Source organism: Periophthalmus magnuspinnatus, chromosome 11 (genome assembly GCF_009829125.3).
Source record: "Periophthalmus magnuspinnatus isolate fPerMag1 chromosome 11, fPerMag1.2.pri, whole genome shotgun sequence".
In the NCBI taxonomy this organism is placed as follows: Eukaryota; Metazoa; Chordata; class Actinopteri; order Gobiiformes; family Gobiidae; genus Periophthalmus; species Periophthalmus magnuspinnatus.
In genome coordinates, this window is record NC_047136.2 from 7,996,289 (window position 1) to 8,012,614 (window position 16,326).

General features: G+C 41.7%; 1 protein-coding gene across 1 annotated transcript; it reads right to left on the minus strand.

The window, feature by feature from the left end:
- Nucleotides 1-450: 450 nt before the first annotated feature.
- Nucleotides 451-14,599, minus strand: LOC117378935 (ankyrin repeat and IBR domain-containing protein 1). Its single transcript, XM_033975631.2, has 21 exons — nt 14,401-14,599; nt 11,177-11,493; nt 9,096-9,267; nt 8,881-9,012; nt 8,582-8,770; nt 7,794-7,911; nt 7,336-7,556; nt 6,865-6,953; nt 6,648-6,792; nt 5,960-6,120; nt 5,513-5,601; nt 5,249-5,379; nt 5,027-5,161; nt 4,856-4,942; nt 4,713-4,779; nt 4,455-4,600; nt 4,201-4,379; nt 4,065-4,116; nt 3,921-3,977; nt 3,662-3,785; nt 451-3,549 (listed from the first exon to the last, which is right to left on the minus strand). The coding sequence occupies exons 2-21, from the start codon at nt 11,362-11,364 to the stop codon at nt 2,324-2,326; spliced, it is 3,708 nt and encodes a 1,235-aa protein (XP_033831522.1). The 5' UTR covers nt 11,365-11,493; nt 14,401-14,599; the 3' UTR covers nt 451-2,323.
- Nucleotides 14,600-16,326: the final 1,727 nt, after the last annotated feature.

Consider the following 16,326-nt stretch of genomic DNA (forward strand, 5'->3'; position numbering starts at 1 on the left):
GCAACCATGGATCTAAAATAAGGTCTTATCATACTTCCATGACAGCAACACATAAGTCTTCATATTCATAGTCTTCATATTAAGTATTCATTTTTATTTCTTTACTTAAATTTTTGGGATGACTAAACAAAATCAAACAATTAATAGGCCCTTGATTAAATGTGAGTAATTTGTATATTTTTTATCGACCAGTGTAAAATGCTTTAAACCGTTTTTGATGAAGAGCAGCTAGCCTTTAATAAAGTACACAGTATTTCAAACACTTACGTTTAAAAATACGCGGTAAGACCTTCAGAGGTTAGACGGGGAATGTTGGTCAAAATGTATTTTCACCTTCTGCCAGTAGATGTCGCCATAAGGATGTATTGTAATTATCTACCCAGGTACCTACAATTTTTGTGTATTGTCAAAATATGAACATAATGTGGTTTAGGGTGCCAAAACTGGATAAAGGAAGACACAGCATACTTCCAGTCCATTTTATTGAGGGTAAACTTTGCACTGACTCTTTCATTTACAGTATTTATTGGCCACATCAGACACCTCAAGACCCACAGGGAATGTATCAAGTATGGTCTGCAAGAGTGCAGTTTCTCTGTTGGTTGTTGTAGATTCAGTCAAATAAGCCATTTGATTTGAGATAAACTAAATGGCACTGGAGCAAATCCCATCAACACAGTAATCCGTATATCATTCAACATTTGAACATGTTGAGGGCATGCTCAACTTGATCTGTCCTGTCTGCAGTAACTTGCTCTGGGTCAAATGTCAGCACTTGTGTATTTTTTCATCGAGGAAAAGAAAAGATGAAACCTTAAGTGCCCATCACTTCAGCACTGGCCCTCTTTAAAACATGCTGTAAACACCTTAGTAAATAAACTGTGCCCTGACACCAAATAACACTAGGAATGATCTATGAATTTGTGAAACACTAATAAATAATGTTACATGTCAAAACTGCCATTTGGCCAAGTACATTACCACCAGCCTCCTTACATGGCAGGCAGTGTTGAATATTTTGTAAACAGGTAGTTGATAGAAAGTAAACCTTATATGGCAACCCCAGAAACTAAATGATTGATAACACTACTGTACATAAGGTAGATTTATATTAAAATATATTTCTTGAATAGCTTCAAGTTTTGTAAAATCTGTAATTTTCCAGACCAAGAAATGTAAAATGCCTAAATGACACTAATCAATAACTAATAAGACAAACTAAAAGAAAGGCACACATAACTGTGGTGTACATATTGCAATGAAAAATTAAGACTTTAAAAAAGATAAATTAGTGTAAAACTTCATTCACTGACACTATTAACATCACCAAGAGTAATGCCAGTAGTGGTAGAAATATCACTCAAATCAGGACAAACAGGAAATGTGTCAGCATAGACTTTCTACTGATTAATTCAAAAATTGCTTTGGCTCAATAATTGTTTAATTGACATAAATATTGGCATTACACAATCTTGAGTATAAACAGAAATATTGTATCGATTGTACTCAAAACAGAGTCAAAATACATCTACAGAATTGTACACAGTATGTCACAGAGTGGTTTACAACACATGAAGTGTTTGAAACATCACAGAAAAAAATAAATGTAAGTAAATGAGGAAATATTTTTGATTTGAGTGTTGTGAAATATAGTTTTGGTTTAAAATTGAGCCAAAGCAATAGTTTAGTGAAGTACAGAAATCTAAATACTGGCGTGTGGAGTGTGGCACAATGGACCAAACAGGAAGCCTTCACAGAAACACGTTTCCTCAGGTGTTCTCTCACACAGACCTGGTCAAAGTAACAGCTCTGGATGTGAGGATGCGGAGCATGTCCTCTGGTCCAGTGTTGAGGCACAGAGAGGGGGAAGGTCCAAACACTTTCAGGCCCTGATTGTACAGTACGCTCAACAGGCTCCAGGAGCTGCACACAGGCTAACAGCATCAGTGTGTCGCTAACTGAACAACTGTGTTTATGAGGCAAGTTTGGAGTTTAGCAGGTACAGCACCACAACTTTACCCTGAACAAACTACAAAGATAAATATGGAGAATAAATTATTACAAACAAAACATATCCAGCATAGTATGTGCATGATTTCAGTAGCTTTTCATGTATGTATTAAACTAATCATCTGTATAACTTAACAAAGATGTCTGTTTTTACAACAGACAAAAGCACTTAAAAATAAAGTATGACATCATTTGGACAAAGTATGCAGGGCGAGTCCTCTCTAGATATTACAGTAAAATACATGAACCACTCAGAGGCTTCACTGGGGTTTGTGATCAGTGCTTTTACTACACCGTCCTGTCTCAGCTTTTGTCAAACCAGGTGCACCTGCTCCTCCCACTCCTCTGGTGAGGGCTCGTCTTCTGGGGCAGTGGGACTACAGCTCAGAGGGGCAGGGGGGGTTTGCTCTTCGTCCAGCGACAGCATACCCCCCACACCCCCCTCAGACTCCCTGTGTTCCAGTTGCAGACGAGGGCTGGCTGTACCTGGGCCCGGCTCACCCTCCAGGGGCTGCCAGAGCGCCGGGACAGGTGCTGCGTCCCTGGACGCCACACTCTCAGTCTCTGTGAGCGTGTCCGGAGAGGAGTCTGTCTCCGTGGTGGGAGGGGAGGGGATCAGAGCCAGGCTCTGGGGGTTGTTCTGGGGGTTGATGTTGTTGTTAAACCAGGCCATGATGTTGTCCAACAGCTGGGCGCTGGCAGTGGGGTCGAGAGCCTGGAGACTCTGAGGGTCACTGGGGGTGAAAGGGGCCCCGGGGGGAATGACTGGAGAGAGCAGCAACTCCGGTTCAGGCTCTGGTGAAGGCAGGCACAGCTGGGTGGGCGGCTGGGGCTCTGCGTGAGGAGCAGAGGCAGGCGGACGCTCGGAGCAGTAAGTGCTATCCGGCTTTGGGACATGTAAGGGCAGGTGGTCCGGAGCGGATGAGGCAAGGTGAGTGGACGTCTGTGCAGAAGGAGCGCTGTGCTCGGGCTCAGAGTAACCACTGGAGGGGCAGTAGTGGAGTTCGGTAAGACTGAGGTGGTCTTGCTCAGCTCGGGGGGTGGGGTCACTATGATTTGCCTCCATAGAGAAAGGAGGTCCACAGATGGATTGAGAGCACGGCCGCGGCCGCTGTATGTTAGGGTCATAGGAATGGGAAAGACTGGTCAGTTTTAAGAGGCTGTCTCCCAACTCCAGCAGCTCTGCGCTCAGGGAGGGGGGTGGAGGAGGGAGTGGGATGGAGCTGGGAACAGGGGGCTGTGAGTCGGTCCTGTTGGGGGGCTGAGGAGGGTCCAGGAGAGACAAGGGGAATGACGAACCTCTGGGGCCCAAAGGTGCATTTGTAGATGCACCCAAAGGTGCATCTGTGCTAAGGGAGTGCAGAGCCAGGTCCACCAGCTCTCCAGCAGACGCGGCTCTTTTGTCAGGGGGCCTCTCCTCTAGACCTCTCTCTCTACGGGACTCCTGCAGGGACAGCTGGATGGCCAAGAGGATATTGGGGTCGTCTTCATCCAGAGAGCCCAGCACACGCCTGCGCCCTTCACTTCTCTCCAAGCCATCTGTGATGCAAAGGTAAAATTAACTGTTGGTAAAATGTAGATTGCACAGTAACATACCTCTCACACTTTATCTGAGGAGTTTTGTGGCTTTTCTGTGCGTGTCCTGCCTCACCTGTGTTGTCGCTCCTCCGGCTGGTCTCCGGGGTGTTGCTGCTGCTTCTGAGGCTGTGCAGACTCAGCATGTCTCCTCTGCGGCGGGGCCGGTGTCTGCGCCGGTACTGGATGTCAGCAAAATCCTGCACACAGTCCACTTGTTAATTTGTAATAACGTAAAGTCCAGCTGAGCTTAATAAATCATGTTTTATACACTCAAGTTGGTACAAAAATGAATGTGGCGATTGCACCTGCAGAGAAAGTCTAAAGTGTGCTACCTGTGAATGTCGATCTCTTTGGTCTCCTGCTCCCAAGACGGAGTGCCGACTGCCCATCTAAACACACACAATGCAATTAGAGACATCTACAAAAAATGCAAAATAGAAATCCTAGTGGATATCATTTGTTACAGCATAGTCTACCTCAGGAGAGGCAAAACCCAGGTATTCCCAATCCCACGATGCTCCTGGGTGACTGAGAAAAGTTAAAAGCTGTTAAATCTAGGCCTGTTACATGTGTATGTGTATGATTTGCTCATTTACATATATATGAGCATACTTTCTGCGTGGAGGTTCAGGAGAATCATTTGGAGCCACTCCTCGGGCCACAGATGCCAGGAACTCCTGCCTCTTCTGCTGCACCAGGCGTGTTGCACTGACAATCTTATGGCAGGGCGTGCGCAGGTACGGCCGGTTGACTTTCTGAGCCAAGTCCTCCACCACCATCTCCAAATCAGTCTAAAAATACAGGCACTGCATGACCCTGATCCGTCTCCATAATGAACGACTTCCCACAGTGTAAATGGCTGTTACCTGCATGAGCTCAAAGATCTCTTTCTGGGTGCTTCCTTGCTGCAGAAAGAAGCCATATGGATATGAGCACTTGAGCACTCGTCGTGTCTTCAGCAGCTCTGTCACTCCATCCTCTATGAACCTAGTGTCTGGAGGAGTCCCCTCTCCTGCCACACACAACACAGATCATCTTTATCTTTCCACAAAAGCCTTCAAATGCAATGTGCTGTCACATGTTTTACAAGAGCTTGACATTATCTAAAATTACTAGTTACTTACGACAGATAAAAGCTCTACTAAGTTGCTCCATCTTTTCTTTTGCTGTTTTCAACAGTCTCTGCTCCAACTATCAAATAGAAGACTGCTGTTAGGTCTTAGATTATTAGATAAATTCTTTTTACTTGTGATATTTCTAAAAATACCTTATAGCTGTGTTCATGGTTCTTAAAGCGAGTGTAATAATGCATGAATCGGTCCAGTTCCTGAAAGCTTTTGTGCTTCTTTTCAGCCTGAAACAATGCAACATCATCACATTACCATATCAGTAAGTATATTTTGTATGTACATATAGATGACAGCATTAGGGCCCTCACTTCTACAGTCATCTCCTTGGACTGCTCCTCCAGCTGCTGAATGACTTCGTAGCGTGTACAGCGATAATAGCCTCCTGTGGACGAGCTGTGCTTCTTCCACTCTTCCAGACAAATCCAACAGAAATCATACTTGCACTGTGGAAGACCAAAACAAAGCAGTGTTCAGACAAAATGTATGAAGTATCCATAGTGTTGAACACTTGATGACTCTGATGTGCTTACTTTGGCACACTGCATATGGTTGCAGCCCTCATTCTTCTGAATGGGGGACTTGCAGTTGGCACAGGGTTTGGAGTTGGTCAGCAGCCACAGGCAGTTAGCAGCATCTTCATAAGCCTCACTCACACCTGCCACTACAGAAAATATTCAGAAAATGTCATTAGTACTACCACCTCTCAATGCATTATGTAAGTATTTTTATAGCTCCCCTGCCCCTCATTGTGTGCTCAAAAATATTTCCAAGAAGGCCAAGACGCTGAGACTTACACTCCTCAGGCTTCATTTCAGTGACTTTCTGGAGCCAGTTCCTCCACATCTGACAGTCACATGGCTCGTGGGCCTCTCCAAGGCACTCCCTGTAGGGGTACAGGAGATAGAGACATTAGCCGTTACAAATGAACAGTGACTCAAAGTGGCTCCAATTAATGAGCAGAAAACAAAAGACAGCATGCATTAAAGCTACCATCAGTAATTTTATTGATCGAACCGACCATGCACCACTTGATGCCATCTTCGTTAATTCTGTTTGATAGTGTGCCTGCTTTACCCTGACAGGAGAAGACCATAGATCATAGGTAAGCCTGAACAAAAGGCCAGGTGAGGGGAGGGGGGAGCGAGGAACAGGTTTCACATTTGCCATCTACTAATAAAAAAATAAAATAAATGGATGGTAGCTTTAATGACGGGTACACATGAACTCAGTAGGTGATGTACCAGCAGAAGAGGTGCCCTTTGCCGCAGTCCACAGCGGGGGATGGCAGCAGGGGGAAGCTGTGTGGATCATTGTCCCCTGGGCCTGGTCGGGTCAGTCGCACTGCACGCTCACAGCGAGGCACCGGACACCAGCGAATGGAGGGGTTGTTCTCCACAAAAGCCTAACACACAACATATACTTCAGATATTCTTACAATTGTTAAGTAGAAAACTGGTAAACAAAGGCATTAAATATTTAAAACTCTAAATGTTACCACAGCACTTTAAACAACACATTATGCAATCTTGCCCTAATTCCCTTTTAAACACGCTTGGGATTAGTTTTTCACATTTTCTAACCTAAAATAATGTTTACATTTAGAGAACACACTTATAAACTACACCTGCATTTCCAATGAGGCATTTAGGTGTTGGAGCTCCCTCTGCAGGAATGAACAATGAGAAATAAACAAATGAAGTCCTTAGCCCCACTATGGTAATGAAGCCATACATTAATTGACCACAAAACAAGTCTGGAGATGGGTTATGAGCGCAACAATTCAGGGAAAAATGAGTGCTCAGAGAAAACTATTTTGTATTAATGAATGAATGAAATCCAGGTATGTTTTAATGAGGGAATAACAACATAATATTTTTTAAAAAGTCAAAACTGAAATTTCGCATAATATGTGTCCTTTACTGAGCAAACCTTGATGTCAAATTGAAGATATCGTTGGTCCATTTCTCTGGACACCACACTCTCAATCACATGCACTGGAACCAACTGGTAACACTCATACGCCGGGCAAAAGATATTGTGTGCATCGCCTTCTTGTATTTTCACATTGAGAAACCTTAAAACACAGGTAATATTAATGAATCAGCATTGCCAGCAACTCTGCATTGGTATTAGTGTACAGACTTACTCTTCCCAGCATGCTCTGCAAAATTCATGACCACAGGACATGTCCACTGGGTCCTCAAAGACAGAAATGGAGCAGAGGCAGATCCCACACTGCAGAGACGAGTAGTCCATTATGGAATTAAGAAATAACAGCTTGTTCTCAGAAATACAACTTCTTGTTGACTTGCGTTTGTGTTATTATATTGTCAGACTTCAAATCTCATTTCTCAATAAGCCAGGACAAAGGCTGAGCGCACACTGCCCTGACAAATAGTATTACTGGCTTTGTAATTACAAGTGTTGCATGGAAACAGTGGGAGATGTGCTTATACTTTGTAACATGACTCAGCTAAAAAAGATTACAAAGGAAGCACAGAAATATTGTGACAGCCACACACTTTGGTTGGGAAAATGTGCTTGTCAAATCAAAGATTATTCAAACTAATATTTCTCAAAGATGAACTTGAATACATAAATAAATTATGAGTATTACCATAGCCAGGCTCTCATCTCCAGGGGTGAGGCAGCTGTCTGTGGGGGAGGTAAGGGTGAGGGTAAGGGGTGAGCGTGGGGTCCTTGGGGTGCGTGGAGAGGGCAAAGTGTCCCAGGCGTTGTACCCGCTCGGAGGTGGAGTGGGCATGGCAACACCGGAGCGCTGGCAGCAGGCTTCAGCATCAGACATCCAGGCCTCAAGAAGCTTTTCTCTGTCCCAGTCTGACACAAACACAACAGGATGGGAAAGGTCCACTGCTTGTATTGTTCTTATGAACCTCTAAATCAGGTACACTTTACTGATACATTAGACACCATCCAGAACTCAAAGGTCTAAGCTAACTTATACATAACCAGATAAACAAAGCATGCTTTTGTCATTATCTAATCTGATGGTGCATTTAATAAAGCGATCATTTCAGTGGCCAATTTAATGTAGAGCAAAATAGTGATCCAGACCATGAGCTCGGAGAAGGGCCTCAGCGGTGAACAGAGGGGCTTGAAGCATGTCGGCCGTTTCCACAATCAGCATGTCCTTCAGTTTGCGCAGGTCCTGGAGTTTCAGTCCTTCAAAAGGCTGCAAGGACAAAATGTGCTTATTTAGCCTGAGAGCAATCTGTCCCCACAAGATCCAGCCTTAAGTCATTCACCAGCAATCCTTTTGATGTTTGTTACAATGCTTATTACAATACCTAAATAGATTTTAGACAGACACTAAAAAGAGAGTACAGCAATTAAATGTAAAAGGTATAAAAAAATAAAAAATAAAAAAAAAAATCATGAAAAGATTAAATGTGGTTAAAGGGGTTAACATGAGACACTGAGAGGATTTGGCTGCAGGTCAAACTGTTATCAGTTGGCAGCAGCTGCAGAGCTGCACTGATGCCTTCACTTCAGCGAGGATCCAAGAAACTGGAGGAAATAAAGCTGAGGAATAGAGTTATTCAAATGAAGAGCCTTCACAAAACTGACTTAACCAGTTTTTTTCCATAACTGATGTATTATATGATTTATGAAGTTTACATAAATTGCATTAACATAACCGTATAACGTCCTTCACACCATGACATCAGTACTAACATAAGTATAAACAAATCAGGGAGTGCACAGCTGTCTTTCAGTCAAGTGAGTTAATTTGCATTTTCAGTTTCAGTCAGTATAATGCAAATGACTTAAAATAACACAACTACTACTCTCCCGAATCAAATCACCAGGAAACTCTGTGTGATGAGGCCGTGTCCTCTCACCTCTTTGTAGTGCAGCAGGTTGCCTTCAGCTTGAGTGTCTGTGTTTGACTGCTGAGCCGAGGACGAGAAAACCATCTGTGACTCCAGGCTGAGGGCCAGCTCTGTGTGGTGGTGCCGCTCGGCGTGATCGCACGGAGTCAACTTGTCCTCATCTTCCACAAAAAGGTCTGCCTCATTCTGGATCAGCAGCTACATTAACAGACACAAAGCATGAGACAGGGGCATAAGACATGAAGAGAGGACAGGTAACCAAAAGAACATTTATAATGAGGGTTTGTTTGCACTTGAGTTAGTCTCACCTCCACACAGCTCCTCATGCCTGCGGCGGCAGCATAGTGCAGGCAGGTGCAGTGGTGGTTGTCAGTGGTGTTGACATTGGCCTTTTCATATTGGCCCCCCTCCAGCCTTGCTCCTGTCCAGCTCAGAATCATCTACAGGGAAACCCCACAAAGACATTTAATCAAATTTCTAAACTCAATCAACAGTACTTTGTTTTTTGCTTTAATGGTTGAACCTGGAGGCAGTCAGTGCGCCGCTGCTCATCCCTCTGGGGCCGAGCAAGTCGTGGTGATAGCGCCCCCTCTGGCAGCAGCAGGATCTGTGGACCTTGGCAAAGCACGTGGAGGCACGTCTCATTGTGAACATTTCGCTTGTTGGGGTTCCCCTCTTTGCTGAACAGGAAAGACCTGTACAACAAGGAATTGGGTGTAAAAATATACTTGTTGAAAAGTAAAGAGCAAAGATGGCAGAAAATGAAGCACTTCTACATCAGGGATAATGGATGGGATCTGGTTATCAGATGGAGCTAAACACACCATTAGACAGAGATGGATATACAAATCACTCTGGAGACAGGCTCTGGTTGTAGTTTTTCTGTTTTCTCTGTTTTTGGCAAACCTTCCATTTCCAAATTAGTTTTCCTCTTTTCTCTCTGTATTTGCCGTTTCCCATTATATGAGAATCTCCTCTGCTCACACTCAGCAGTCATTTTACCTCCTCTACATTGTTCCATGTCGTGATTAATTCATGTATTGAATTGGAGTTGGCTAAGAGGGAAACATTATTAGCATATCTAACAATTATCCGTAAATGTACAGAAAATCAAAGGTAACATTCTAGCACTATTTGCCTGCTGCTGTTTGTTGGATTTGGAGAGTGTTGAATTAGTGCTTCAGTATTTCTCCTGTTCTGCCGTGCCTGACCTTCTTCTGTTGGCTCGAGCCCCTGCAGCCTCCCTTAATGACAGATACTGCCAGTTCACCCGCACCACAATAATCACTAATTATTCCTCCTTCAGCCACTAACCCCCTCCATCCAAACACACAACAGAGAACGGATGGCCTTAATATTAACAAAACCTCTAACTACTTCCTTATACAATGCCTAACACTGCACAAGAGCACACAGCTAAAGGGAACTTGCATGCAATTAAAGCAGCCTCTTTTCCTTGTTTGTTTAAGTATTTGTCTTCCTTTAGACAAACAACAGTCTGGGTACATTTCCTGGCCTACATCCTTCTGCAGCGCACTAATAGGTCTAACTTGTGATCTCCCAGTTATTCGTTCTCATGGGATTTCGGTCCAATTCCAAACCACAGAGATGACTAAAACGCAGCCAGGGAGTGAATGTGAAATAGATACATGTTAAAAATAATCAGAAAAACAGACTGCATCTTGCTGCCCACACTGGTCCTCTGGGGCTTTATTTTGTCTGAGAATTCTTGGTTGTTTCTCCACTCTGCTTCTGTCCACTCGAGTAGTTTGAACAAAACAACATTTCCTCAGATGTTTATCAAGGAGCTTGCAGCCTGTAGCACGCCTCTACAGACCATTACAGGTTAGTAGGAAGGGACACAAATAGCATGGCGATTGATTCACAAGCAGCCGTGGACTTGCATATTCCCGGCATGAAGACAAGTGCACACACAGATGCACAAAGCGGCGAGAGGCCCCTCTAATCATGGAAGGAAAGTGCATAAGGAAACTTGTGGGGAGGAGGGAGTCTATTGAGCCAGTGATTCAGCTGTCGTGGTTACAGCCAGGAGCCTGATTATCACTGCAGGGGGCACAGAGACATACTTGAGTCTGTGCATTTTATTATTTTGACCTTTTTATTAAGGCGGTACATTCTGTCATGACCCAGTTTGGTGTTATTGCTGAAGAGTCTTTGAGTGCCTTTTCATAAAATGCATTTACTGTATGGCACAATAAGGTTTACACACAGAAACATAAGGAAGCACAAGGAACACAACCAACTACAAATTAATCTATTCTAATCTAATCTATTTGTTCCATGGGGCCACAGCAAATCACTGGACCTTCCTCCCATTGGGCAATGATTTGTATATTAATCTATAGATTTTATATCATCGGAAGTGATCCCTTGCGGATGGATACAATGAACTATATTATCATCATGTTACAATGCTGACCCAATTGTCTACTGCCATTTCAAAGGAGAAAAATTTTAAATCCACTACAGCTGTAATAATTCTTTTGCTTTCTAAATCCTTAGCAATTGTATCTAAATCAAAGCGCATTTGGATAGAGCATGTGGATTGCACAGGTATATACAGGTATATTCCTCTATGTTCACCTGAGTATTCGTGTCATGGCGTGGCGGCAGACGTAGTGCAGAGCTGTGTTGTGCTGGTACTGCTCTCCATACGACGCGTTGGGGTCCAGGCCATCCCTGAACTGTGGGTTTCCCTCGTACAGCTGCCAGGCCAGAGCCTCATCCCCGCTCACCAAGGCCTTACGAAACTTTGTGGCTGTGTTGCCCATGGCTTCAAAATGTGCCAAAGGAAGCCTGATGCCCTCTGTGGCAAATGCCGGCCCGCCTGCCTGGCTCTCCGCCTTCCCCCAAACACGGGCCCAAACTTAAAGCAACATGGTTCACTGTGTTTTCCTGCCCTATGGAAACAAAAGAGGATAATCAAATCAATATAATAAGTAACACAATGTAAGAACCAATACAACTAATGGTTAAATATGGATTGATGAACAATTCAAACTATTGAGGACTTTATGCCGAAGTATATAGTACCCAAATGTTCAATACAATGAAATAGAGCAACCATGTTCCTTTTTCCAATAGGTTATAAAGTTTTATAAAGCAAGGTTAAACTAGCTGCTATCTATTGTGCTGAGCTGATAAAAAAATCTAGGCAATGACTAACCAAATGCTGCACAAAGGGGTCATAACAGTGAAAGGCTCCAGCTGTGTTGCCAAGTACAATTTAAAGATGCACAACTAGATGACTATCTAAAAATCAGGTCAATAACCTCAGGTTCTCTAGTTGAGTATCGTAAATGTTATTATTTGTATGGCTTTAAAGTAAACAAAAATCTAAATTATTCAAAAGAGGAGAGATGTAGACTAAATCAATCAGACTGTTTATTGATTAGAAGCTGCAGTAACTGTTATCGTTGAGGAAATGGGCGATAAATGAGCACTGAGAAAAGAACCTGAAAAGACAGATAATTATAAAGAGGGTAGGCGCAAAGGGAAGGTTAATAATATCCACACCATCGATTAGTCACTGAGTTGATGAAAGACATGGTCAATAAAACCACTGCTGGTGTAAGAGTCAGCTGCCTTTTGGGAAAAGTTTGGAATATTTGACTAAATTTACAAATTTTTACAGACAGATGATAGTATTTCAAAACAGAGTGTAGACTGAACAACCTGTAAGTTTCTCTTAGTTTACAGGAATTTAAAAAATTACCTTATGGCAAACAGGTTGAACAGAGTATGGAAGATATGACAGAGAAAAATAAGTGATAATTTCTTGGGAGATGGTGACAATATTATTGCAAAGCAGACCGGTTTGTTCAATTCAAAGCTAAATGGTTACTGGTCAGTGTGTCAAAAATAACTAAAGCAGGGTAATAAAGGGTACTAAATCAAGAAGATCATGACTAAAATCAAACCTCATGGATATTTTAAGTTGCAACGATCTTTCCAAAAGTGAATATGTTTGTAAGTAATTTTGTGATACAGGGACCAGCAACAAGTTTATCAACAGCATGTCTTGCCCAGTCTGTCTGACACGCAAACTCTCAGCAACGCACAGCATCCTTAATGAGTGGAGCCTGTATGGCAGAGCATGGACCGTTGAGGGTATCATTACAGTCTTCATTCTATGGCCATCTGTCTGGCTCACACAAAGGGCCTCTTTTAGCCTGGCTACAGTCGGTCTCAGGGTTGCCGGGCCCTGGAACATTTGAATAACATGGCAACCTGCCTCCCCTCCTTTTACTACACAAAGACAGACCAAGATTCAGACAGGCAAACTCACACTGACAGTGCAGAGCTACCGAATCATAGTGAGCATTTACAGTGGCTTGTCCTGATATGCCAGGGAGCATTTAAATAATGTCAGGGTGAAAGAGGGGGCTTTGGTTAATAGGTCAGTCTGTTTAGCTCCATGTTTTGTGCACACTTGTTTACTTCCACTTCGCTTCACGGCTCTCTCAGCCCATCTGAACATTTCTATCACAAAAAAGGATAAAACATAGACCAATAAAAGCGCTTCCTGACATCTGCATCAATTATCAACAATTACCAAAATGTATGTTAAAATCACATAAAATAACGTGGTAAAAAGAACACTTTTACCACTTGTTGACTCAGCTAGCCTCAAATCAAAAACACGCATATGCTCAAGAATGGAAAAAATACATTAAATTGGTCCACACAACACTGGCCTTCATACTCACTTGGCAATATGATTATAAAAACTGACTCTCAGTGTCAAGCATTGCTGCAAAACTCAAATCTTGCTTCAAATCAAGACCAAATCGGTTTCTGATTAAAAAAAACGAAAAAAAAAACTATATACCTTTTTAAAAAAGTAATCATTAACTGGTTGGACAGTTGGGCTGGCTAATCATAGAGAATTGATTTTTTCCATCCTCCTGTGTTTGGAGGATGGAAGTGTTTTACAATCAATCCAGAAAGGTCTTTAAATTTCTAGTTACTATACCTTTATAGTGTTAATGAATTACTTCTACAACTAGGTCTATATATTTTATAGTGGTACTTGAAGGAAACACGTGGCCTATATAGGGAAAAACATCAAACTCCTTACTTAGCAATAGTTAAAAAAATAAATAAATACAAATGTGAGTGAAACAAATGCAACCGGACAATACAATGTAGTAGACTGAGTAACAGTTTTTAATGGGGTCATGTCTCTATTGTCAGTGCATATTGAGGTGGTAGTAAGCTAGTCAGTTCAAAGGCATAGTACTGTAACTAATATAGGTGAATCAAGTCAACGCGTCAAAGAACAGTGTCCACATCTTTAGTGGACATTATGATAACTGGAGGAGGCAAGGTCAAGTTGGCGTACACGGAGAGGTGAAACTTCATAATAAAGTCCCATGCACTCTGTACCATGACACAGTTTGGATGATTTTTGCCCAAATTAGCTAGGTCACAGCATATGCTCTAAATATCCAGGTCAGACCTCATGAGGTTATCCTGAAAAAGTGTGTCAGCATGAAACGTAGCACAAAACAAACACACTGACTTCTCTACATGTTCAGTCCATGCGGCCCCCCACGTAAAGCTTCTTTGTTCAATACTCTCCATAAGTCTATGGCAAATTGTCCCTTTAATACTAATCCAATTTGAGAAGATGTCGTGCGTAATAAGCAATCATCTAAAATATAATACAGATGTATACAATAAGGGCTCCCTAAGAAAGCGTTACCACCCAGGAAAGGCTACCTTCTCGGTTGCACAGCCGTTAGCAAACCTCAGATCTATCTACCCTACAGCAGCAGGACAACGCCAAATCTCGCTTTACTTACACGGCTGAATCACTCGTTTAATAGACGTCGCTCGCTCGGAAACCCGTGCGAACCGAGGGCCATATTTTGCTACTGTCATACGCCTCCCCGAGTGCTGCTGCTTTCCTGCTGGAACATGTTCCCTGTCGCCCGGACCCCGCTTACAGCTCAGAGCGGTGGGGCGAACCTGACTGATCCGCTCAGTGCAGTGTTGTTGTTGCTGCCAAAAAGGAAAGTAAACTGCGCATGCGCGACATCAACGTCACCCGCAGAATGTCCTGTGATTGGCTGAGAATGAGTGTACTTCTTTGATATTTTTCTTCACTTTTGTAAAAATTTTATTGGTTTTATAACACAATGCATTATTATATGTGTCTGTCAGTTGGGATGGCAACGTGTTAGTCGGTCTTCTGGACGGTTAGGCACACAGATTTTTTAAATAGCAAATAATATAATCATAATATATTCATAATTTACTTATTAAAAGAATAAAAAAAAATACTTATTAAACATATAAATAACACAAATGTATAATTCCGAATACATATGAATACACCAGAATGATCCCGTTAGAAATAATAATAATAACACACTAACTTGTTGAAACAAGGACACAGTACCAAATATTACCACAAGAGGCCAGTGTTTATCTTAGTTTAGACCCAGACTTAAACTCCTACCTATCCTCAAATTTAGGCCAAATAAGGCCAAAACAGTACAATTAAAAAGGATGCTCTTCATTGTTTCATGGTAATGTCAGTAGAATTCAACAGTCTTTTGTTTTGTTTTGAGCTTTTTTACCCATACAAAAAGTCTATGGTCATTAATCATTTGCATTATAGTTTTGTGTACTGGCCATGGATCTCTGTCTATCTATAGACAATAAAAGATATTTATATATATATATATATATATATATATATATATATATATATATATATATATATATATATATATATATATATATATATATATATATATATATATATATATATATATATATATATATATATATATATATATATATATATATTGTCATTATTGTCATTGCAACATCTTTCTACCTATCCATGAGTTTCAGAATGATGAATTAGGATTGTTGCTATAGCGATGAAGCCAGTCCACTGAGAAATTTTATCTGAACCGCCAGATGACGGTTCAGGGAATCGGAAACTTTTCACACTAAGTACTCAGTAGGGAACTACATTAAAAATAAACAGTTTCAGCTATTTCTTTTTTAGGCCTAAAATAAATAAATAAAAATAATTAATAAATCAGAAGGAAGGAAGGATATAATGCACTTTCCATTGGAGCAGGCTAAAATCCCCGTCATAAAATAATACAGAATGAGGCTGAAAATCTGTTGGACCCGGAATTGTGTTGTCACACTAACACCAGTTAGACTAATGTTAAACCAATAGAGATTTCTAAGATGCTAAATACTAACTTTCACGTTCATTCAAAACTATTCTGCCACTGTAGAGTGATAAATATATTCACAAGAAGTGACTCAGGGCTTTGGTTTGTTTCAGTGCTCTCTTGTTCACTTTTTAACATTGTTTTGGTTATCTGTGTTGACCCTCAGTCATCCAGGTCCAATCCATAGCAAAAGACGAAGTTCAAATCTGTCAACTGGACAAATCGTTGTAGGAGTGGAGACTCTTCGCTGCTCATCCAAACTGCTTCTTCAGTTCTGTATATAGTGTTTTCTTGTCTGTGTAGACCAGGGGTGTCAAACATATTTTCACCAGGGGGAACATTAGCAAAATAGCTGCCGTCAAAGGGCCGGATGTAAAATAAATCTAACTACTTTTTTTACTTGTTAATTAACTGTTTCTGTATTTATTACTTGTTCAAGTTACAAATATTGCATATGCATTAGCCTAGACGTAAAAATGTGGCTGTATAACTGCTTATCTCCTGATGAAATTACATTTTAAGACCATC